The sequence below is a fragment of the Neopelma chrysocephalum genome, unplaced genomic scaffold (genome assembly GCF_003984885.1).
Source record: "Neopelma chrysocephalum unplaced genomic scaffold, ASM398488v2 Primary Assembly neopelma1_69, whole genome shotgun sequence".
Classification (NCBI taxonomy): Eukaryota; Metazoa; Chordata; class Aves; order Passeriformes; family Pipridae; genus Neopelma; species Neopelma chrysocephalum.
The window spans coordinates 7,303,936-7,328,907 of NW_020897729.1; the positions used below are offsets into that span (position 1 = coordinate 7,303,936).

At 40.5% G+C, this 24,972-nt stretch overlaps 1 protein-coding gene across 4 annotated transcripts in view; it reads right to left on the minus strand.

Moving 5' to 3' along the window:
- FNDC3B (fibronectin type III domain containing 3B) overlaps positions 1-24,972 on the minus strand; it is a 191,468-nt gene that overhangs the window by 82,655 nt on the left and 83,841 nt on the right. For all 4 annotated transcript variants that reach the window (XM_027685560.1, XM_027685563.1, XM_027685562.1 and 1 more), the window contains exons 4-6: positions 14,658-14,734; positions 6,879-7,122; positions 4,219-4,500 (exon numbers count right to left, since the gene is read on the minus strand). In XM_027685560.1, coding sequence (XP_027541361.1) covers positions 4,219-4,500; positions 6,879-7,122; positions 14,658-14,734 — 603 coding nt within the window. The remainder of the gene's footprint in view (positions 1-4,218; positions 4,501-6,878; positions 7,123-14,657; positions 14,735-24,972) is intronic.

The following is a 24,972-nucleotide window of genomic DNA, read 5'->3' on the forward strand; positions in this document are numbered from 1 at the left end:
TGCTCCAAACTGCTTATGTTCCCACAGTACTTGCAGCCACACACAGGACTTCTCAAACTACCAGATCACTACATGACCAAGAAGTGAACCACTAAGTGCATGAGAAGGAAGTGACTCAGACTGAAATTCATAAAGGACAGCAAGAATGGGACAGGATTTCCGCTTGCAGCTCTTTTTACATGGTAAGGCTCCTTCAATGAAAAGAAACCCAACCCACAAAAAACCTAACCCTGCTCCCTTCTCTCCCATTCAGCTTTTAAAACAGCTCTGCAGAAAAGCTAGAGTATGGATTTTAAATCAGAGTCCCATCATACCTCCAAGCCTTCTGTCTGTACAAGAGACCATCCATCATCTTACCACTAACAGAATAGTTACTATATTTTCAGACAATTATAAGCCACCAGCTTCATTTTTTTTTGGCCTTAAAATGGCATATTTCCAACATAGCTAGAAATCTTCATTTACCAGTGCACCTCCCAACATAACGACATGATGCTGTCAATGGAAAATATCAGAATTGCACTTACATCCCCAATCCGAAACTGTTAATGTCCTACTAAAAAGTGGTTTTGATGTTATGTTATAGATCCAGCCCAGGATAAGAGTGTATTATAGAAACAACAACATATTTTTAATGCACCATCATGTTGTTCAGAGCACAGAGTCACAGAGAGGAGCACATGCTGGGTCCACAATTGAAAAGGAGACTGAAAAAAAATACTCCAGAGTAATTTACTTTAATTCAGTCCTATTAATGATTTATCACCCCACTTCTTTCAACAGTGTTGAATCAGCTTTTGGGGGAACCCCTGGTTCTCAATATTGGCAAGAGGCAATAAGCTATTGATATATGGCAGAATTTTTCTTGAGCACTAACTCAAATGTCATAGGCATAATATATGCAATGAGTGTAGATTTGGATGGAAAAGTACATTGTTATCTTAAGTATGTCCTGTGATTTATGTCATCCCTTTTCAGAGAAAAGAGCAGAGCTGTCCTTGCCTGAACGTTTTCTTCAATATTATTCATAGGACCATTGAGTGGTTTGGTTTGGAAGGGATCTTAAAGACCACATAATTCCAACAGCCCTGTCCTGGGCAGGGGCACCTTCCACTAGACCGGGTTGCTCAGAGCACCATCCAACTTGGCCTTGAACATTTCCAGGGATGAGGCATCTACAGTTTCCCTGGGCAATGTGTGCCAGGGCCTCCCCACCCTCACAGGGAAGAATTTCTTCCTAATATCTAATCTAAATCTGCCATCTTTGAGTTTAAAGCCATTCCCCTTGCCCTTGTCACTCCAGGCCCTTTTCAAAAGTCCCTCTCCAGCTCTCTTGGAGCCCCTTCAGGCACTGGAAGAGGCAGACTGAAGAAGAGAAACTCCTATCTTCCACTTTCCTGTCACAAAAGTCACTGTGCGGATCATATTCCTCTGCTGATTAAAGCAGACACTCAAACTGCCTCTCAGAGCATCAGCTCTCAGGCTGGGACTGCTGGGAGAGACACCTCCTGCCACCAGTGAGCTCCTACCCATGCTTCCAGCACCAAGGCAGCTTCCAAGACTTTTCTTCCAACAGCCTGGTCCCTAAGGAAAGCAGTCACTGCCACACTGTAGCACTGCCCACACGCTGCTTTCTGCAGCAAACACAGTTTAGGTTGAACAAGTGTCTGCTCCAGCTGTGTCCAGGGCTCCCAAAGCCTCCTCCCTTCCCAGGAGCTGGCTCACTGGATTGCTCTGACATCCAAACACCTAAAAGAAGCATGCCAGCTCTACTGGATAAACACACACACACCCCACAACCAGCTATGAAATGGTGCACTATGAAGCACATCACAATCCCCAGTAAATAATTCATGTAAACAAACCCCTCAGCTCCAGTTCTCCTTCACGTTACAGCAAAACTCATACATTCCTACTTGCCTCTTGAGAGTTTTTTGGCTAAGTGGTTTTCTAAATAAAGACTCTTATTCCCTACAAATTTTTTATATATATGCATTTATATATATAAAAATAGATTTTTCCAGGCTATTCTGCAATTTTGGAAGCAGCCACACGGCACCATCAAATTTTTAACCATTAGCAGGCTTGAACTGATACACATCCACAAAACCTTTAAGTTGAAATCCCTTTGCTACTTGTTGCTTCTGACACATTCATTTTCCTGGCTATTCTAAACACACTGTCATCTTGGCAGAATAAATCAAAACTAGCAACTGTGCCCAGATTGCTGTTAACTCTCACCCTAATTACCATGGTAATCAGGTATTCATCAATAAATCCCCAAATAATTCAAGAAGAAATAGAGAAGGTAAATATAAAGCAGAAGATATTATTAGAAGCTTACAAATATCAAGTGGAAACTTATTTTAGTGAATTGCTCAGTAAGAACCTTTAAGAAACCTCCATGACCTGTCTGCATAGGTATACATGTATGACTCTAATAATACACTTTGATGCCAAAGAGCTCACTTTTTTTTTTTCCTTTTAATATGAAAAAAATTCTCCTCTTCCTGCTTTGGCCATGGATTTTGCTGCAGGGCAGTCTGATGTGACTCCTGGGTTGCCATCTCCGGGTGGAGATGCAGAACCCAATTTTAAAAGGCAGGAAGGTGGGACAACAGATGTTTATTTGCACAGCCTCCTGTTAGGGACCTGTTCACAATCTGGGGGAGGACTCCACCACTTGGTGTTCCCAGTTTTAAGGCACTCTCTGGCTGACAGACTGGATGTGCTGTAGCCATGACTTCACTGATTTTGCTGGCATTTCAAAAGTGCTCACGCTCTTCAGCTGCAGCACAACAGACGAGTCCAAGACAACAAATTAGACAAATACAAGGGCTGCAGGAAACCTTTAAACAAGATTTTTTTAAATTAAATCTAGATTATTTTGAAAATGATCATCCAGGCTGACTCTGTACCCACTGAAGATACATTGTGAGGCTTAGCTGTTAAGACTACACTTTATTCCAGGTCTTTCACACACGTGCCTCCAAACCCCTCACGTATTCCACCTCAGATAAACAGCTAACATAAATAAGAATTCTAAAGGTCACATAAGCTGATTGACAAGAAACAACTAGAAAGTCTAATGCAATGATTCATTTTCTTGGATTACAGCATTCCCAAATACAGCTCCTTGCTAATTCTAAAGATCCTGAAGCATGTCTGCAAATCCTCATTCCTTACCGTGCCAGCAGCATTTTTTTCCCCCTTTGGCTATTGATTTAGTTAGTTTTCATGAATATTTATTTCAGTTATGTCTCACAAGTAAAAGTACACGGCCAAATAAATATACACTATAGATAGATAATGGAAAACCTATGTCATATGCATAAATTCACTCAAGAGATTTCAGAGTGTGCTACATTATAAATATCCCGGACATGTTGGGTATAAGCTTGGTTACTACATCAAAGTTTGTTGAGGCAGCTGCAGCTGTAACAGTTAGCAAAGAGACAGGCAGAGATGAGAAAGGCTGAAATGTAGAACAAGTTATTAAGCTAAATTTAGGTAGAACTGTCTGTGTGCAGAATGGCTGGTGATAAATGAGATTTGATTACAATAAAACTTTACATCGTTCATTTGAAGTTTTACATTTTTAAATGGTAAGCCTCTGAAAACGCTGAAGAAAATTATTTCAAAAGTATCCAGTATGTGATATGAATGTGAAGTATTTGACCCCTAATTCCAACGGCTAAGATGAAGTAATTTCTTCTCAATTTTCTTTTGTTTCAATTAATCATAGTTCCATTGAACTTTCACATTAAAAAACTTGGTTTTTTGGCCACCACCTCTAAACTTTATAATAACTTTACTAGGTTTACTCAGGAGGTGCAAAGTAATGGCACCCAGTAGTTAGGTTTTGGTTATAGCTCAATTGTCCATAAAGATTTTTGCAAAGCGCCAAAGATGCCTCTACGAAAAGCAAAACAAAACTCAAGACCTTGCCCACATCTGCTTCCAACAGATAGAAAGAGAACGATGCTGCATCTCCCAAGGGAGTATTCATGAAAGATGGGGAGGTAACCAGATCACCTTACAAAACAAACCCAGTACAGCAAGCTCAGCGTCTCTACGTAAGTTCACACCGAATTAACGCCGCCTTCACGCGCGGGCGGCAGCGCTCTTTGGCACGGCCGCTCGACCCACACAGAGGAGGCCATAGGCCGGAAAAGCTCAATAAAAAGGAATTAAAAATAAATAAAAATCTGTCTTTACCATGTGGGTCTTGCTCACTTGACTTGGGGCTGCTCCTCGCCCTGCGCTCCGGCTTCTTGACGGCCGGCGCCGCGCCTCCGCTGCTGGCGCCGTTGTGGCTCTTGGCGTAGCCGTTGTACACCGTGGCGCAGCTGCCGATATGGCTTTTGTAGATGGAGGAGGGAGGGCTGTTCAGGCGGTTCTGGCGATCGATCTGCCTGTCTTTGAGCTTCTTGTGCTGTGGTTTGCTGTACTGATCCTCCCTGGTGATGTAGCTGGACATCCCGTATAGTGGTATGATTTCTGAAAAACGGAAGGGTTCGCCTGCGTTAACTTGGAACGACAAAAGTCACCGGAATTTTTTTTTTTTTTTCCAGAAAACAGAATTCCTGACCCTCTCCAAGCAAAATCACTCCAGATGTACCCTGAGATTTTACAACAATTCAATTTTTTTTTCTTAAAAAAAAAGCTTTTCAGTGGGACTGATGATTTTTTTGTATTAACTGTGCTCCTTAGATGATAGAATTTCATAACTCTTTGGGTGAGTGTGTAAAATACAGCAATTAGGGTGATAGCTTTTCCCCTCCTTTTCAGTCTTTGTCTTTCAGGGACACAGATTTCAAGCAGAAATCCATGGAGACTGATCTTCAGGAAAAAGCCTTCATAAGTTCAGAGCAATTTAGCATTTTCTTCCCCAGGGCCTGACTGGACAGAACAAGCTGAGATGTGCTGGTTTCAAGCTGCCATCCCTGATTACATGCAATTTAATTTCCTAGGATAAATTGACTTTACAATTCTGTCAGCTGTGCCGCCTAAGCAGAGAAGTGCAACATGAAGTGGAAGCTTTAGGAAGTAAAACTATCTAAAAAAAGTTTGAGAATTACCATAACTATCATATGTACACTTCCTCAAATTCAATCTCCCCCTCCAAGGATTACTCTCTCTAAGCTAACGCAGGTCACTTGCAGGAATCACAGTATTTTCTGCTTTTCTCTATCATTCAGTCCTCCTTTTTGAGCTCCACTTCTTAAGTGTGAACCTTGAACATATTTGTGCCCAAAACAGTTTTGTCTTTGTTAGCAAAATAACAATTGATACTTGATATATTAGTCTTTTTTCCTATCTCCATTCAGAAGTTATGGTACACACTTCTGATGCAAACAAGCATCCTATCCAGCTGTTCAAGGCCTGTTTGTAAGTTGAGATTGCCATGTATACTGTATTATAATTTTTTCAAGCTTTTTCAACTAGCCAGGTTTTCTTTCTTTGGTATGTCAGTGCATCTTGGCCTTCATCTTTCCTTATTTCCTTATTTGTATTATCACAGCAACTAGCTGCCTAAAACCAGCATGCTACAAATAAATGCTATTTTTTAAAGTATAAGCCATTGCACAACTGAAGGGAAACAGTGGATTAACACTCATCAGTACAGCATTCACCAATTACTTCAGTGTACAGGTACAAGCAACCAAGGATTTTGTTTTAAATTTTACTCTTAAGTTGAATCCGTTTCTTGGCATCTCCAGGCTACAGAAATATTCAATATGTAGTTACCCAGCAGCTCTATGTTCACTTTGCACTATATTTGCATGCAAGACTTTGTCAAGCAATATTACAAACTGCCCTGTTCCCTTTTCAAGTCCTTCCCTTATCAATCTGGATGGCTACACTATCCCACTGGGTTCCTGAGCTTCCCACTTCCTCACTCCCAGTATAATGAAGTTAAATGTAAGCTGTGAGGGTCCATTCCTCACAAGGTCTGTTGGGCAACACAAAATTCAAGAGGGAGCATCTGTAGATGCCTCCCCCTCTCTCTTTTTGCCTCTTCCTTCCCACTCCAGCAGAACCCCACTTCTGGTGACACGACTTAAACATACTCTTTAGAAAGGGTTTTAAGTCCAGGTAGTTCAGCAGTAATGTAAATCCACGAATCCTGAACCCACTTGCATGTCAAACATCTCAAGTAGCTTTGCAGATTACTTTTTTGTTTAATGCCCTCTTTCAGATTACACAAAGACTTATCTCCAGGGTGGCAGAAACACAGCAGTACATAGTTCAGACAGAAATATGCCCCTTTCACTCCTTTCTTGCAATTGCTTCCTCATGGCCTGATTAGGGTTGCCATGCTACCCTTTGGTTTTGGACAATGCCTTGCAGTGACTTACTGCACAGTCTCCGCTAGAATAACAAACAGAAAATGCCTGTTATTTCTTGGAAAACCACAGAAATCACATTAGGGCCAACAGGAAGCGGTATCCGGCTTTTCCCACTGGAAACGATCCATGTTAGGATCCAGCACTCCGCATCCATTGTCATTCCCAACCCAGGACTGACACATTTTGTCTCTAGGTTTTCCGTACAATGCTGCATCGTGACACAGCAAGAACAACATGACTCATGTCCCTAAGTTTGGAGCACTGGATGAGACATCCCACTGTATTCACAGATTAAGTTAAAAGTGGGTTTGTTTCTGCAACTTAAGAGTTGCAACATAGGATTGCCTGGTGCTGCCACTCTCTGGGATGGCTACAGCCCCCTGCTCTGGATATTAAAGGAGGCTCCATCCATGTAGACAAAGCCACACTGCAACTTCTTCACTTCATTCCTACTCTTGAGTTTCCCTAGCCCTTAAAACTTGCTGAACACAGGTGCGAAACACCAGTACCTTCCTTCCAGCTCACCTTGTTCTCCATATATTGTCGGGGGAAGATGATGCTGTGGGAAAAACTGCGGTGGCATGTCCCCAGGTCCAGTGACAGGAGGATAAAAGGCTGTATGTGAGTTGTGGATGAAATGGGGGTGGTGTGTCAGGTACGGAGGTAAGTGATGGGTTGGCGAGATGGCCGAGGGGTAGCTGGGGGGGTAACACTCCGGAGACTGCGGGGTGACCACCACCCTCCGAACGCCCGTGTTGTCTTCTATCACCTGGAAGGGAAGGCAAGGAAAGGAGCACGTTAAGCAGCATCTGACCCAGGCACATTTTTAAAACAGCACTGTTTACACTTTGTTCTCCCATTGCAAAACAGTCGGTCCTTAGGTTTACTTGCGTGAATAAACACATTTCTAAAATTAATATCAGCAGAAATAACCACAGTGGTGATGTGGCTTCTCCTGGAGACTCAGATAGCCACACTAATCACTGGCAGTTGTGCTGCTGCTAGTGATAACTATGTGGGCAAGAGACAAAATAAATAACCTGCACTTAGGGAGGAAAACAATTGAAAAAGGAACACAAAGCACCAAAATAAGTGTACTGGTTGGAACCAACCTTACATTCTGCCCATAAAATTTCTTCCATGGATTTTGACAGCACTCCGAGTACGGAGTTAGTAACACTTGGAAAGTAGCTGGCACTGCTACTGCAAAGAGGCTGCATGTGTGCACAGAGACATGTACTCTGCGGGAACCCGCTGTATTGACACACATTTGCAAAAGAATTGCTCTGTTCATAACAGGTATCTGTTCAAGACAAATCACAGGGCAGGAGGATTGTTTCTGCTACAGAGCTATACATCCACACAAATCCACTCTGGGATATGCATAACTTGGCCCCCAATGCCCTAGTCAAAGCATGTAAAAACAGATGTAGGAAGGTGGGAATGTGCTTAGGCTGAAAAATGTTTTTCAGGTTATAATTTTTCCAGAGTTATATTTCTGGAGAACAGTCAATCAGCCAAATTTCAGTCCAGACTTAGGAGCCAAGCTTTTCTTGAAACTCATTCAAAAAACGTCTGCCACTTCTGAAATTTAAAAATACAACCACATAAGAACAATTACAATCCCTTTGACTCTGTAATGCTGACGTGCACGAGGTAGAAAAGCGTGAAGGAAGCATCATTTAGTTTCACACAAGAAACAGGTTGTTAAAAAGCTAATTTTCTCTAAACTGACTGATGACACACAGATGGAATAATATCTGTGATGAATGTGTCGTATGAGTGAATGTGCATCAAGGGCACCTGCTGTAAGATGCTGCCACTCTCAGCTGATTGCCACCACCAAAAGCTGGAGTCATCCAACCCCCCGCAGCACCAGCAGAAGAGACTCTGCTACAGATCCCAACGCTCCAGTGACTCTCATCACATCACAGTGTTTTATCCTAAAGCACAATGAAAAACCTGTACCCTGAAGCAAAGGAACAGCACAGGCTCGTGGCTGTTTGTGCCGACTCTGCCGCAGAGGAGCAGCCCTGTCTCAGGGGCAATGCCCACAGCCATGAGAGGAGCTGCTTCAGCAAACACCAGCTCATGCCTCAGGCATCAGCTGAGCACGGTATCACAGGGTGAAATTCAACTGGCATTAGCTGACCCAATTCCTTCCTTGGGGCATGTGTGCCCTTAGGTTATATGAATTTATAGCTGTTAGCTATGGGATGTGATCACAGACAATTTCTGTCTTGGCTGGCCTCCTACAGAAGACAGTTTTCTATAGAAAGCTAATTCATCCATTTATAACTCATCTTTCACATTAAAAATGCCAGAATAGTAATTGTTTAGCTCAACATACTTGATTCTACCCTCTAAATTTACAACTTCCACTAGCAATTTGTCGGCTGCTAGCTTTAAATTTCAAAGACTTTACAGAGTTCTCCAAAGACAGCTGAACCTCAGAGATTTAAACTATCACATCCTTTTAACTGCTGCATTTGCTACTGGTTCTACTCTACCTCCACAGCATCACTTATCCTGGCACCAGGTTTCAAACCTGCACTCTGAAACCTGTAGAAAAGGGGAATCCTTTTCCATTTAGCACATATTTGAAAAACAGAACTACTTACCTAGAACTGTGCACAGAAATGCTGGACTTAACTCTTAGATTCAGATCATGCTGTAATTTAATTGAGACAGCAAGTTCCTTCATCCTGATGTGAAAAGTTTTCATCATGGCTTTAACTAGTCCAAATCTCAAAGACAATTCCTGTCTTCCAGGCTTACAAGTTCTTATCTGTGCATCTAGACCAGCTACATGTGTATTTTGTGCTCTAGTGAAAGATGAGTATGTTAAAGAACAGATTTAGACAGAAAACTTATACTCTGAGTAGCACATAATGTAAACCATATTTAAAATTATTAGGATTCAGCTTCCTGAAATATCATCTATAAAGCAGGGAGCAAAGCTCACAGTCCTGTCAAAGACCTTTTTGATGAAATTATTCTGCTAAATGGAAACTATAAAATATCAGCAGTACTGAGAGAAAAGCCAGAGATGAGGGCATAGAACAGAGTACTTCAGTTGGAAGGGACCTACAATTATCACCTAGTCTAACTCAAAGGATAGCCAGCCTTCCAAATTACTTTCATCAAAAAGTCAAGACTAATATCTTCTATTTGCTTCCTCCTCCCAGGTCATGAATACTGACAGCATTCTTGTTATTCCATGTGCCTACATTACAAACGAACACAAAAACACAGAGGACCTTGCAAAAACCACTTTATTTCCCTATTCTACAGGGCATTTTCTCTCTAAACTAATAATTATAGATATATGTGTAAATTTCTGAAGCTGCACATACAATCTATGCTATACTGTCCTTAACAAATTATAAAATTGGTAATCTGATTTATTATGCATTATATACGTTTGGCAGCTGCAAGGACTGTAGATAGCCCTTGATTTGTAAAACCTGCAGTGGGTAGATTGTGATAGTGCCATTCTGGAAGACAACACTCTCTCGATTCATCAAAGATAGAGAAAATCAGTTTTGATTCAGTAATGAAAATAACATAACTTAGCAGAGAGGTTAAACTTTGCTATTTAAAGAAGAAATCTGCAATTCCTTGTATCTGCTTAAAACTGTTTGTCACAAAGATCATAAATTCATCAGGAAACACACTGGTAAACTGTCTCTACTTCAGTGCCAAGAAGCAATGAAATCCTAATCCCTGCTGAGGTCTCTAGATGCAACTGGAATATTAAAATTGCTATTACTAATTTTAGCAGTTTATATTTACAGAAAACAAATATCTCTGGTCATTTGGCACCAAGATATAAACTTTCACTATTTTGCATTCTTTTCAAGCAGTTACTAGGTAAATTGTCTTTTGCTGGTATTTTTTGTGCCTGCTGGTGTAACTGGTGTGCCACCTCAATAACAATACTATTATAGCATAGTTCTGTGTGGGTTTTTTCCCATATTTTAGGGAGCTTAATTGCTACGTGAGGTAGATGATGATCTTTCAGGGCAGTCTGGGTTAACATTACTCACACACAATAAAATTGCCTCCCCCATTGGTTGCCACATTTTGAGAATGCCATTTTAAATGTCATTTTTTTTCCAGTGAAGATATCACTGTAGTAACTAGAGATAATTCGTGTATTCAAAGTACATCACACTATTCCATGATGTTTCATCTTTCTCTACTGAAATTTAATATTACACTCCCAGGAAGAAGATAGGCATGTTAATTGTGCACAGGTAAAATGTACCCATATTTTGTGAGATCCAGTTAAAGAAATACAACCACTCTCATTCTGTAACACACATTTACTGGATGGGTTTAATATGGTAATATGCAAGTAATTTCCACTTGCTTTCAAAAAAACCAAACAACTCTTATTTCACTTAAATTCACTGTGCTAGATTCAGCAAGGACATCTGGAGCATGACCACTGGGTGGACCACTACCAATACTTCAGGAATTTCATAAATTAATTTGAAACTTCATTCATAAATCAATCTGTACCAGAAAACAGTACAGAATGAGCTCATCCACAAGGAACTTGGATATCAACATTTTATTTATTCACTTAATTTCACAAGGATGCCAATCCAAGTTCACGCCAGTCCTGGCAAGTTTGCATCACTATCTTTAGCATCCATCAGTATTAAATCAAACACCATATTAAATCTATACCTTCAACCTGGAAAATACACAGATGAAGATCTAGAATGCTGGCAAGAATGTTGGAGTACTTTAAATCTACAGTGATACAGTTCTTCAGGACCAATGCTCATCAACTTAAAAAGATGATAACTTTATGGCTTGCTCCATATGAGAACTGCACAACCTTCCTTGTGTTCAAAGCTTTAATGAGGGTCCTCCTGTTAAAGGATGTCTTGATTGATTGCAGTCTATAAAAAAACCCAGAAAAGGTCTGTGAGCAGTAAGCCACACAAAAACAAGGAGTTTGTGACTAAAAGCTGATTCTGGCCAAACATGCTTTTGCAGGAGAACATCTCCCTTAGGGTAGAGGATGTACCCAAGACCAAAATCCTGATTTTTGAGAATGTGAGAGATTTTCTACCATTTTAGATGTCATTTAAAGACATTCCTCTATCTAGAAGTTACGCTGTAGTTCTGTCAAATGCCATGTTCTTGAAGCAGGGATATTGAGGACAGGGGCTCAAATTGCACAGTTCAGACTATACAACCCCAACATTGCCTCCTGACCAAAGGAGGTTTTTCAACACTATGTGCATCTCATGTTCCAACCAGTAAATTAGTCCTTTAGTCTTGAAATATCTGTGGCAGAGACTACATATTAAAATATCTGTAAATAAAATCAGAAGTGGAGTTTCAAGCCAGATTTTCATATCCAACTACATGCAAGTAATTCCTCAAACTCCAGTGGAATCGCTCCAGATTTATTTTGGAGAGAGCAGTCCTTAGCCAACAGTATTAAATGAACAAGTTCATGATTGTGCTTTTTGATATTTCCATTTTTCTAGTTCTCCTTATTAGAACACTCCAAATCCTCCTTTCCTTCTCCTAAATGTACACAGTGAAAAGCAGAAACAACAACCCATGAGGATGTCACCAAATGTAACAGCATAGCACCCAAATCATGACCTTTAATCTTCAAAATATGCTGACACCAGGGAGCTTGAGTGCCCTGGGAGCCAGAGAAGGCATCAGGCCACAGACCATGATGACAAGAAGCTTCCAGCAGAGTGGGCTCCCAGCATGTGCAACAGGGAAACAGTTCAGAACTGGAATGGGCATTAACAGCCCGTGTCTGGCTCCTGACAAGTCATAGGAGTTGCTCCTTCAACATGCAGCAGTTAAAGCCAAAACTGTTGACATGGTAGCATTTAACACAGATTCCTCTACCATGTCACCTTCCACAACCACCTTTTACATCAGCAATACTGTCCACCAAGAGCACAGCAAGGAACTTCTCACGTCTATATTTAACTAACCCTTAGTCCACAAAGAATTGCAGGGACATGAACTCTGGTCTGATAGTTCCTATCTGCCAGAGGTGCACAGAGGTTTGTCTGCTGAAAAGGAAATGCAAAATAGTGGCTGCATAGAACAGGTCTTTGAAAGCAAAACCATAATGTGAAAGATTTGAACTGGTGGTACGTGTCTGTCTTTATTTTTTTTCCTGGAATTTTTCCCACCCTGGCTAAGCCTCGTCATTGGGAACATCTCCTTAACATCAACAAACCCAGCTTTTAGTCACAACTCTTAATATGGTCCTTGAAGTCTAGAAACAGAGTGTAACTATGTTTGTACTTGCAGGGCACACATCCTCTTGCCAACTTTTCGCTGATCATTCTCCCAGTACTGGAGAGGCAACGAAGAACCATGTTAACCCAGGGCTGCAGTCATTTGATAACTCAGGTAACATATAGGGCTAACAATCACAGCTCCAACAGGCTTGGCATAACAAAATGGTAAAAGATTCCATGCCTTTTTTTAATAGGCATTGTTATTTCTCCACAGGGGTATTGTGTTCTGTCTGACTCTTAGATGTACACTTCAGGGACAAATCAAACCAAAAATCAAATATATTTCAATTGGTATCTCAGAGCGCGTTAATTTGCTTTATGGCTTTTCCCCTGCCATTTTAAGTTTGTGTTCTCTCTGTTTATCATAAAACAGTGTTTTTAACTATGAGGCAAGAGACAAAAGCAAGAGCAAATAAAGCAGAGACATTTACTACAATGAAGTACTAATTTCATTACTACAGACTTTCAACTACTATTTCATATGGAGGCCTGAAAGGCAAGAGGCTTGCTCACCACACAGCAAAACACATTCTGCTGCTGTAAAGCACCAAATACAGAGTTTTCCCCTAAAACTTTACAACATATTTCCAGCTCCTTGGAAAAATTGCTTCATAAAAGGGTTTTCGGTTGGTTTTTTTTTCTGGCTAAGAAACTACCTAAAGGCTTCTTTAGTGGAATTATTATGGTGCCCCACAAAAAGCATTACAGAGCAACTGGGCTCAGACAGAGATACAGCTGGAAGACTTTCATCCCTCTGGTTTGGAAGGCATTCCAATTATCCCCAACCGTTTATCTCAGCACAGAGGTGGAGGGGTATAAACATTTTAATATTAAAAAGGTGTTAAAAGTTATTTCAAAAGAATAATAAATCTTTAGGAAAACCTCTGCATGATATAGGTCAGTTTATTAAATTAGGTGAGCCCATGAGGAGTATTAAACAGCAAATGCTGTCAAAATGTACCCCAACCACTCCCCTTGGGATGACTGAGGAGCAGGACCACCCTGTGGTGCTGCCTTCTCTCCTAGGCTGGCAAACAACTTCCTCCATACTTGAAGCATGTTTTCACTCTGTTCAGAAGTTAAAATACCACAGAGTGATTGCAGTATTTTGTGGGATTTAAGTATGACGCCATCCACAATTTTTCAGAATTACACAAGCTCACATGTTTCCTGGGGAGGGGAAGAGATTCCAGGACATCATTTATTTTCTGCTTAACAAGATGCCAAAATATATGTATCAAAAGTCCTTATGCTATTCATCAAGGATATTTGAAATAATTTGTACACTTTTAACGAAGCTTTCAGTCCACGTCTCAATGAAAATGGTGAAATTACTGGATTTATTGTATTGTTCACAGCTGTTCTGCCTTATATCAATCTCTTTTTCTTTTTCTTTTTTTTCCCCCTTACCCCAGAAAGAGTCTAAGCTTTGCAGAAGATGGAAGGAACAGAAACAATCTGGTAATCTGAAGTGGTTATTTACACAGAAGAGCAATAGCTGTCCAAGAGTTCCAAAACCCAACAGCTCTGTGAAAAGCTTTTTCCATTTTTCTATAAATAAATAATTAAATTACATTTTTTCTTGAAAACACACCAAAACCCCCAGATTTTGGTATGCTGCAAGATTTCTACTAAGAAAATACCGAGGATCAACAGCATATTTTATAGCTAGAGTGGCTCCTTCTCTCACTTCCACTAGGAAGAACTTAAGGTGTCATCCAACAACGTGGAGTTCTCTCCCCCTCTCACAAAGGGAGGAAAGTTGCACATATGGGCTCAATCTGTGTACAGAGCTTTTGCTAGTGCTAAAAAACCAAATCTATTACACATCCCAGTGTGTGAAGGGGCACATACATGGTTACTTGTGCAAACGTGTGTGTACTGTCAGTAAAGAGGAGTCAAAACGTGTACTACCATTTTCATTAACATTCTAAATTAAACTTCAGCCAAGTAGACTTCTCTATCTGGATCAATGCTATTGCTTTTATATGCATCAGAGACGTACCTGTGAGATATAACCAGGAGGCACATGAATAGGGGGAATGGATCCATTGGGTGACATCATGGGAACCTCTGCTGGTCCTGACAGAAAGAGAGTAATAATATATCAGTTTTTTCAGTAAAAAATAGCATAATTGCTCAAAAAAGACTAAAAATAGCTTTATTTTTGAAGCCTGCAATAACAAAATGAGCAGCTCCACTAATTTCTGGTATATGGAAAATGCCTCACACCATCATTCTGAGAATAAGATCATTGTTCAATGACTTTACCATATATTCTGCTGAAATAATATTTTCATCATAAAACAGCTAAAACATAGACCTTATATTACCCACTGATCAACTTATACAGCATTAAGCAGTAACCCAATATGTCCTTTAGCAGCCCACAATTCCTATACCGAAATCTGGTTAAGTTATTCTTGTCGAAGGCACAGGAGCAGGGAACAAAGCAGAAACTGTGCAGCCTGGAATTAAGCAGCTCCCAAGGAAAGCGTCCAATTGTAGCAAAAAAAAAAAAAATCACATATGTGAAAAACTATCTATCTATTTAAGAATGCACAAAGACCAAATTCATTATCTCAGCTATTCAGACTAACCTTGGAATGTGGTTATACAAGCAAGAAGCTTATGGTTTCCACTCTGAAATCCAGCCCTGAACATGCAAGTTCCATTTTGAGGCACTGCGTACAAGTACAACAAAGCAAGTGCCATAACCACTGGGCTTTTGCAAACGGAGCCTCACAGCTAAAAGAAAGTGTCTAGATAAAATGGAAATAGTTCTCTCGACTGCTCATTGATTCACCCATTAACATCAGGAACATCACACAGAGTTGTCAGTAAAATGAACCCCCCAAACATCAGACAGATGTTTGCAATTAGAGTTTACCACTTTGAAAAGAAAAATTATTTTCATTCCTTCCTTATTACATACTAAAATCTGACATTAACCTGTTAATTAGCCCATTTGACCCCATGACCAAACTCTTGAGAAGAGCTCAGCAAGACTCTGCTCCTTGTCACTGCAAATTGAATTTTAAGCTTTGACTAACAACACAAGAGGTAACTTCATCACCTTCTCTGATGGAGAAGCCATCTCACATCTCCAAACCATATCACGTTCTAGGGAAGGAAGCTGAACACTAAAACATATGAAGGACTTCAGGCACAGATGGTACATAATGGCCTGTAGGAGTGACTGCTCCTAAAATTTAGGAAAATCTAATGAAACCCCCAACAAAGTGAGTCACAGTCTGTTGCCTGATATTAGCAAAACCAGTCCACATTAAATTAGCACAGTCATTCCCTCTCCATCTGCATTTTTATACTCCTCAGGCTCCTCATGGTACAATCAGCAGAACATCCCACCTCTCAAAATCCAAGTTACACACAGGAATCCATCTGAGTTATTTTTATCTCCTCTGATCCTGTTTTGTTTTCACTATCCAGTTATTTATAGTCTAATCAGCACCTACAGATTTTACTACTCACATCTAGATGTGAAATATGGTAATTCATCATCAAGTGTATAAAGTGCATGGAAACTCCGGAGTTTAAATATTTTGGGTGCATGGTTCTGCTGCACTTAATTCTTCTCTGTACTTAACTAAGTGGGGAACTTTACCTATACTACAGGCCCAGCAAGGGGAAAGAACTTATTACTTATTATTCAGCTCATATGGGTTGCCCCTCTACTCTATAGCCCTTTCAGCACTATTTGTCTCCCCAGACAGCCAACAATTTCAGTGTCAATGGAAAAAACTTCAGCCTGAGCAGTAAGCAATTATTAGGAAGGAGCTGCCATCTAAATGGCTCTATTTAAATCCATCAAAAATATGAAGTGACAACTGGTTCAGAAGGAATTTTACAGAAACATAATTTGAATAAATGTGTTTTCCTTATAAAAAAAAAATTCCCGCAAATTTCTTTGGAGGAATATAGTTTTTTATTTCTCTCAGAATCTACTTTGGTCTATACACACTGCCAAGTTTCACTCCACAGTAAGCTGGATAGTATATCTACAGATAAGTGTACATCTATATGTAATGGCCAATACTGGTGAACACAGAGACGCTTTTTTTGGGATTTAATCCACACTGGATTATCAAGAGCTGTTCAATTCTTCAGGAAAGAACATGCCTGAGACTAGGTAAAATGAATAGTTAACAGTTACGGACTCATTCCTTGTCAGTGATTTCTCAAACTTGAAAAACTGCAAAAAAAAAAGTCACTATAGAATAAAAAAATCCTGCGTTCACCATTTAAGTAGACAATAATTTAAATGTTACATGTAAACATTGGTTAATAGAATGAAACTTTAATGTATAACCTGCTTCACCCCCTCTCCAAAACACTGCCTACTTATAGTTGTATTGACCTTAGCCAATCTTTCTCGAAAACAGCTACTCTGACTTGGAAATAAACTTAAAAATGGAACAGTTTTGGAGTTTCTACATACAGAGACACAACAATAAGAAGCACTTTGCTCAGAGTGCTTCATATCTGTCCTTCCAAACCCTGTGCCAGCTGCTCATATGGACTAGTGATCTACTTGCAGGAAGAAATCAAACTCCCACACCGATACTGTTGACTGTAACACTTCCACTCCAATAAAAAGAAATAATATTGTGTTTTATCATCAAAACGTGCACCGTGCAAGATGAGTCTTAACCTTGCGCATGACCCACAAACTGTTAAAGTCATTTGGGTAACAGGTCTTAGAAGACTGACAGCCTGGTGATTTGCAGCTAGATTTTGTTTCCAGTGCTTTGATTTCAGGGTTAGCCAAATGACTTTAGCATACATTAATGCATTCCTCTCATCAAGGGTATCAAAACAACTTCAAGCAGCAGCAAGTGAAATACAGACCCCAACCTCCACAGCATGATGAGTCCCAGCAATTATTAAAGACTCTTCTTGTAGTCAAACAATTCTCTAATTAATAGTAAAAGAAAGCAATACCTTTTGTTTGGGTTTTTGAGGTTTTGTTTCTTGGGTTTGTTTTGCTTGTTTGTTAGTTTTTGGGGGGTGTTTTCAGTATTTTTGGTTATTTCAGATCATTTTGAACTGTTAAAAAGCAGAAATTTAAAGAAGGATGTTCCTCAGTTGCTTGTACTCACATGACGGATATAAATAATGTGTACTCTTGGGAATCGGAACTTTTCAAGTTTGAATTGAAGCTCGTGGTTCAATATAAAATTTACTTTTAATGAGAAAAAGTCCATCCACTCTAACACAGATGCTGCACACCGAAATGAGCTCGCTCTAATACTTTTCAAACCTGTTAGCAAGCAGAGGCTGTCTGAGTGCCTAATGAAACTGAGCCAGCAGAGCTTGGCCACCTCTGCTGACAAAGCCAAGGACCAAATTCCACCCCGAGGTCCCTCACTGTGAATCCAGCACATCTCCATCAGCTCCTGGAGGGTTGCCCCAGAATGCTGGGTTGGCTCCATCCAAAGCGCAGGTGCAAGGAAACGATTCCCGCTCCTCTGAAATAAGGGGAAAAGCAGAGGAGCCACCAGGCTGAAGGCTCTGCAGTCCATGTAGTCAGGCAGGTGAGAGACTCCACTAGTGCCCAGATGGCAGAGCACAAAGTTTTCCTATTTCTAACACGTTAATAATTAACAGACAATAAAAGAAGCCACTCAGTCTTTTATTGTGGCAGAGATAATTAACAGCTTGACACCCCAGTCAGAGCCTGTCCTCCTCTTCCAAGCCACTTGCTCTGTCTTTTGTGCTGCTCTGTCACTCCTCTGACGGCAGGGAAGCTGATTATTTTAACCATTTTAGACAACCAAAAAGATTCTGCAAATCCACTGCCTTTTTAAAAAACACTTGCACGCTCAGTCTAATGAAAATGACAACAATCATTCTACTCCTCCTCATGCCATGGTTTATTGGGTGAAGCTGCACATCAAAGCAGAATTCCCTTCCACCTCCGTCTCCCTCTTTCCCAGCAAGAGGATGCTTCTGTCACACAGAGATTGACAGTTCTTCTGGCCATTTTTATTCCTTCAGGAATAATGTCACAATGTACTTGAGAAACTTCTGGCCCCAGGTTTTCAAGGTTAATTATAGCCTTGGTCGCAATCCATGACACTTTCAAAAATTCTTGTATAAAACCAGTTTTGGAATAAGTATGCTTTTTTCTTGTTCCCAAGTGACCTTTTATGCATGCATTAAAGATCACTTAAATCAGTTTTTTTTCCTTAAATTTTAGAAGCCAAAATTTGGTGTTTCAGTTCCTCCAGCTATAGCAACACATCTTTCCTACTTCCTTCTTTCCACATAACACTATAGTGCAAAGAAGTCATTTTACTACACTATTTTCCTTAGTGCTTACAGAGCATTGCTTTTTTCTCTCCATTACTAAATTATGTCCCCTGTAGAATGTTCTGCTCATTCAGAACATGGGTATGTTTTACTCGACATTTCTAGTGACTGCTTTGCATACTTTATTACTAAAAGCAAATCCGACCAGGCTTCGTTATAAAGTTCCCCTTCTGAGAGCAGTTACTGAAAACTCCCACAACTTCAAGAATTTCTCAGCTCTGTTTCCAGCAAACACGTACAAACTTACCCTTTCACATCACAATACCTGTACTAGCAGAGAAACAATATGAAATTTAGTGATTTTGCACTTTTACTTTGAAATTTAAGAATCCCGTATGTTTTAATAACAAGAACCTACTGAACTAGCTAAGTGGAAAATTAAATCCAGGGAAATAAGTGCATTATATTTTACAAAGCTTAACAGTTATAAGTAACCCATGAAAAAATATTCTGCCTCCCCTTGATTCACAGCAAAACTGGTGTAACATCTTTCACACGGGGCATTTCTCAGGAAGTGAATCTATGGAGCAAGAGGTGTGACAGAATGAAAAGGAGAGATAATTAAAGGGCAAATTGGCCTGCTTTGCTAAAACAAATGACCCAGGGCTTGCTGACCTTGGCTGGGACCCAAGGGTTTGCATTTTCACATGGATGAGCAGCTGTTCCGGAACAATTTCCTCAATGAAACAAGCACAAACAGGCTCTCTCTGTCAGGAACACGTGTCTTCTCCCTCCACTTGGTTATTCTCAAAGCAGCTTACGGACCAAACAAGGTGATGACAAGGAAAAAAAAAAAAAAATCTTGGATGCTTCCATTCATCTTTCCTTTGCAGCAGAGCTGTGGTGAGCTTTTTTCCCAACCTTTCAGCCACAGCCTAAAAGTGCTCGTTAGCAGAAGCAAACACAAGTGTGTCAGACCACTTTGTAAAAACCTTTAAAGTAGGACGTGATGAGCTTTCACATACAAACATCACCACAGTTTTTAGGTGCACTCTCTCCTAGACAAGAGCTAATTCATGCACTAACTTAACTCTGCTCACGTACAGTGCGAGGCAGAGGAAGAGTCAACTCCCAGGTGTCTACTTAAGTTCCTAGGACACAGGGGCTTAAATCTGCTGCTGATCAAGATCCAAATACTTTGTCCTTCAATGAGTGTAAATGTGTTTATTAAAGCAGCTCCACATTAGAGAGAAAAGAGGGAGCAGCTTTGGCAACACTTAGTGCTTGAGGGGATAAAATGACAGCTTTAAAAATACCTTTCGAGAAGTCTAGAATGACAAAGAAATCCCACTCATGCTGCATTCAACGTGCCAATGGCATGGCAGTGGAAAGAGTTAAAATAATGTTATCAATAAACCTATGCTTTGATAAATGGTGAGGAAAGTGTCCAGCACTTGGTCTTCACCATGGCACCAGCTCATTCCTGAAAAAGGCAGCACACAGTTTTATACTGCTTATCCATACAGATTTGACAATATTTTCAAGACAACGTCATCTACACACAGAGATGTGAATAAAAGGATGCCTGCCACACGTCCATTCACACTGCCTGGCACCTCAACTGGTTATTTTCTATTCACAACACAGTTTAGCTGTATGAAGTAATTCTTTCACCTTTTAAGAGTACAAAAAACATTACCTAACCCCTCAAGTTTAACAGAAACTGCTCCATGGATTTCAAATGATCCTGGATCCTGCAACAGATGACTGCTTAAATGAAAATGAAATGTCCAAAAGAAAGAAAAAAAATCAGCCTGAAGACTCCTGCACCTTCATGGCTTAGCCAACGAACACAGTCAATTCTGTAGATGCAAACACAGTGTTTGACAGAGGAGACTGAAGCACTTTTGATCTAGTTAAAACGTGTTTCTGAAACTCCTTCTATGACCCCTTTATGTTTTTTGTTTTCAATCTTTTCTAAATCCTGGGCCTAGATTAGGAGAGGCTACAAATGTAACAATCCTTTACCCACTCCCCCCGGTTATCAAGTTAATCTGCCGTAAATGTAATTAAAAATAAAATGCAAAATCAATATAAGTTATAAAAAACACATTGGTGTCTTGTAGCTTCATTGCTTGATCATTATTAACATCAAACTGCAAATCCCATACACTTTATGACACATTCAACCCTTGGACCTTCAGCCACAGACCCAACAGGACCAGCCAGGCTCCAGCCTGGGTTTGACTGATGCTTTCAACATGTGCAGACAAACTCACTGAACCAAACATCAAATCAAGCCACTCAGAAATCCGTGCCAGACGCATCAAGCAGACAGCTCCCGGAGCATTTTCTGGCTTATTTACATGACGGCACCTTTGCTGTTTACACGGGAGGCTCTTGAAAGCCGTTTATTTTACCGGTGTTTGCCACTTGACCTGCTACACACAGCGGGGAGGCTCGAGCACATCCAACCTGGAGTTAAACAACAGCACTCCGTGCTTTAATGTAAGAACCACAAGATTCCTACTCAGCAGCGTTTGCAGTGTGTGTCTCCCAGATGTTGTATTCTGGTTTGGGGCATATTCTAGAAATAATGCAGTAACCCATAAAAACAGGAAATTAACTAAAAACTACCCCTTGCACCAAACATGCCCTGTCCAAAGCTAGCACAATACTATTGCAACTGAATTCCAAGAGGAAGTTAGGTTAAATGCTCACTTTTATCCACCACAGAACTATGAATTAATAGATTTTCAGACATCAAATGTTTGATGTTTCAACCATGAAATGTTTTACATTTGGAGAGAGTCATCCTGAGAGTGTAAAGAGCTGTCCCACTCCTCACCTGCCACCCTGCACCCTAGTTTTGGGGTTCATCACACTCCACTAATTTAATAAGCAGAGAAGAGTCCAGAAAAGGTCAATAGGCTGTTTAGTAGCCTGGCACATCTTCCCCTGGTGCATCCACAGCTTCTCCTCCTGCCACGGGGCTGGGAGGGGAGCAGAAAGCACCTGGGGACAAGGACCCAGTCCTAAAGAGTAGGTCTATCCTACACCAGTGATGAAGAACCAGCAACTGTACTCTGCAGTGATGATGTTTAAATTTACAAGTTACAAGAAACTCTGACAATATAAAGCTCACTGAAGTCTTTCAAAAAGGTTAGACAAGAGCCACAGAGAATAGAGATGGACGAGATGCATTCTTCAGGTCTCTTGCTGTTCTTCAACATTCCCAGGTGGGTTTGGTTTTTAACCAGACCCATATATCATTCTAGGGTTTCAATTTATGGGCAACGTTTTGGAGTGGAACATTTTTTGTTGTTGTTGTCTTGAACAGAAATGGAGTATTTTCCTGCCCTAATCCGAACAAACAAGTCAGATTCTTTTGCTAAAATAAACCTTTTCTGATGGTTGGCTCACCAGTTGCTACTGCAAAAACACTTGCAAAGGGTATGTTGCAATACTTCAAGCATTGAAAATAAGCATATTCCCATGGCAATTCACCAGATGGGCTACAGATTGTAAATCATAGATGTCTAGACTGAAACACAAGAGACAAACATCTGTCTAAAATCAGTTGACTTGAATGGCAAATACTGTTAAATAAATTAGGACTACTTTGGAAACAAAGAGAACAACCAACTACGTTGAAAACATCTGAAATTAATCCATTAGCACACAAGCCACAACACAATAACCTGAAACCGGAGAGACATTCATTTCGTGAGGAATAGCCCAAGACGACAGCCTGACATCTGAGGCAGGAGTACAAAAGCATTTCTGTGACCCAGCACCACATTACCCCACAAGGACTCACGAATCCATCCCCAGAACATCTGGCTGGAGCGGGGTTCTTATTCTCCTCGCTTCACAAGTGAAACTGTGGGACAAAGAAATGAAATGCCTGATGCAGGGTCACACAGGAAGTTTGTGGGAACGTAACTGGACACAAACCCAGAATAGGATTTAGGTCATAAAGCAATACTTAAGCCTGAATATAACTTCAGTCTGTCAAAAATTTGTAGGGTATTACACACAAAAACACTCTGTTTTGGAAAAAGTAAGTCTTCCTCATTCCTACTACCTTATTTTTCCTTTGCATAAGCTTTTGTTTCAAGATAGAAATATGCCAGAATGCCCATGGGTGAACAGAGAGAACAGCACTACCAAGAAGGGTGACAGAGATGTTGCACAAAAAACTGCAGCCTGTCTCTTGCAGGAGGCTCCAAGAGAGAAAAGGAGACCACAAAGCTTAATTCAGAAACAGGGAAGACCCATCAAATAACTATTGCTGACCCACAGAAATGATGGGAGCTCTCTGTCAGCATCAGGCTTCACTTTAGATTTAAAAAAAAATAAATAAATCTCATTTATGAAGTTTTTACACTGCTAAAGCTTTTAACAGCAAAAGGACCCTCCAGCTGAGCTTCCCACCAGACCTACAGAATCAATGCACTAACTTTTAACCAGAACACAATTTTAGGGGAACCAGATGTCATGAAATGAGAATTATTTTATTTCTGCACTGGTTATTAACAACGTTGCCATTTACATACCATAAAGACACTATTTGTCTGAATTCAATAAAGTTATTTATTTGTAGAAAGACAAACAACAAGCCATGAGAACATCACAGGGATGGAAGTTCAACTATAAACATTATTTTCCCTTTGCCATTTTGAGACAGCTCTTCAACACGATCTAGTGATGTCAATGCTTTTTGGGGAGCGTGTGTGTGCATCCGTCAGCTGCTGGGCACATTTATAAAAGGGCATCCACTTCCAGAAAGTTTTGTTCTCTGCAACAGGTTTATACAAATACTAAACACTCAGCTTTGAGCACAACATCCATCAAAGGCAGCAATAATTATACAACACCACTTCTGTGCAACAGTAGAAGAAAATGCTCCAATTATTCATAACGTAATTATTGCATTCCCATGGCAACACCAGAGCGACTGTACAATCAGCAACAGACCCAAACCTGGCCAACAATAAAGTTACACAGTATGTTCTCTTCTGCCTGCCCCAAACGAGGCAGCAATTAGGGGATGGCTATTCTTTACCTGTCCACCCACAGTGAGAACAATCATCCAGCCAGCAAAATCTAAACCAAGCCCCCAAACGTCCCCCCCACCCAGCAGTGCCACAGTGCCACCCATCACCATCACAGGGATGACGAGTTTTGTTTGTGACATGTTTGGATCCTGGACTTCAGTGAATCATCTGAAACTCTCTATTTGAATGTGCCCATCAACAGCATAGCAATTCATATCCACCTGTCACAAGCAAACACTCTTTATTTGTGAGGATGGGGAGGGAAGGAGAATCATGAACACTGTTGGTACTCAGGTACGTGCTGGGCTACTTTGTGAGGCTGTGGTGAACTGCCATCTCCTTGGAGTAAAAGCACATTTCATAAATACATAATATATATATATTTGTCATATGTACATATATATTCAGTAAGTATTAAGAGAAAATTTCACTACATTTACTATTTTCTGTCCCTCTGTTGGGATTAATGCACTTATACCAGAATAACTTAGAAAAAAATGCAAGCTAAAAATGTTAAATGTGACATTCAGTGCAGTGCTCAGAGATGCTGCTGGTGAGCCCAGGGTTTTCCCAACTGAGCTTCACTCACATCTTGAAGCAGCTCATTAGGAATTAAAAAAGAAGAAGTTGCATCTTAAGGAGAGAAGCCTTAACCACAACATTGTTTTCCTGGATCAATAAGTGCAGCAGACAAGTATTTCCCTGAAACAGGGAGCTGCTGGAACACCAGCTCTACCCAAGCCTCTCCTGACTGATGATACCTCTTCAGCATCTCCAGTGGCTGCAGCTCCATGAAATCCCCAGCCTGTGCCTTCCATTGCATTGGAAACATGTCCAACTTGCATTTCTTTAACATTTTTGCTTGTTCACTCTCTGCCCACAACAGTGGAGAGAGGAGCATTCTATGACTTTCTTTCCAACAACCTTTTCTGAAAGCCCCCAGCTGCCCCCTTTCGCTTTGCCCCACGTCCCTTGAGCCTGCCCTTC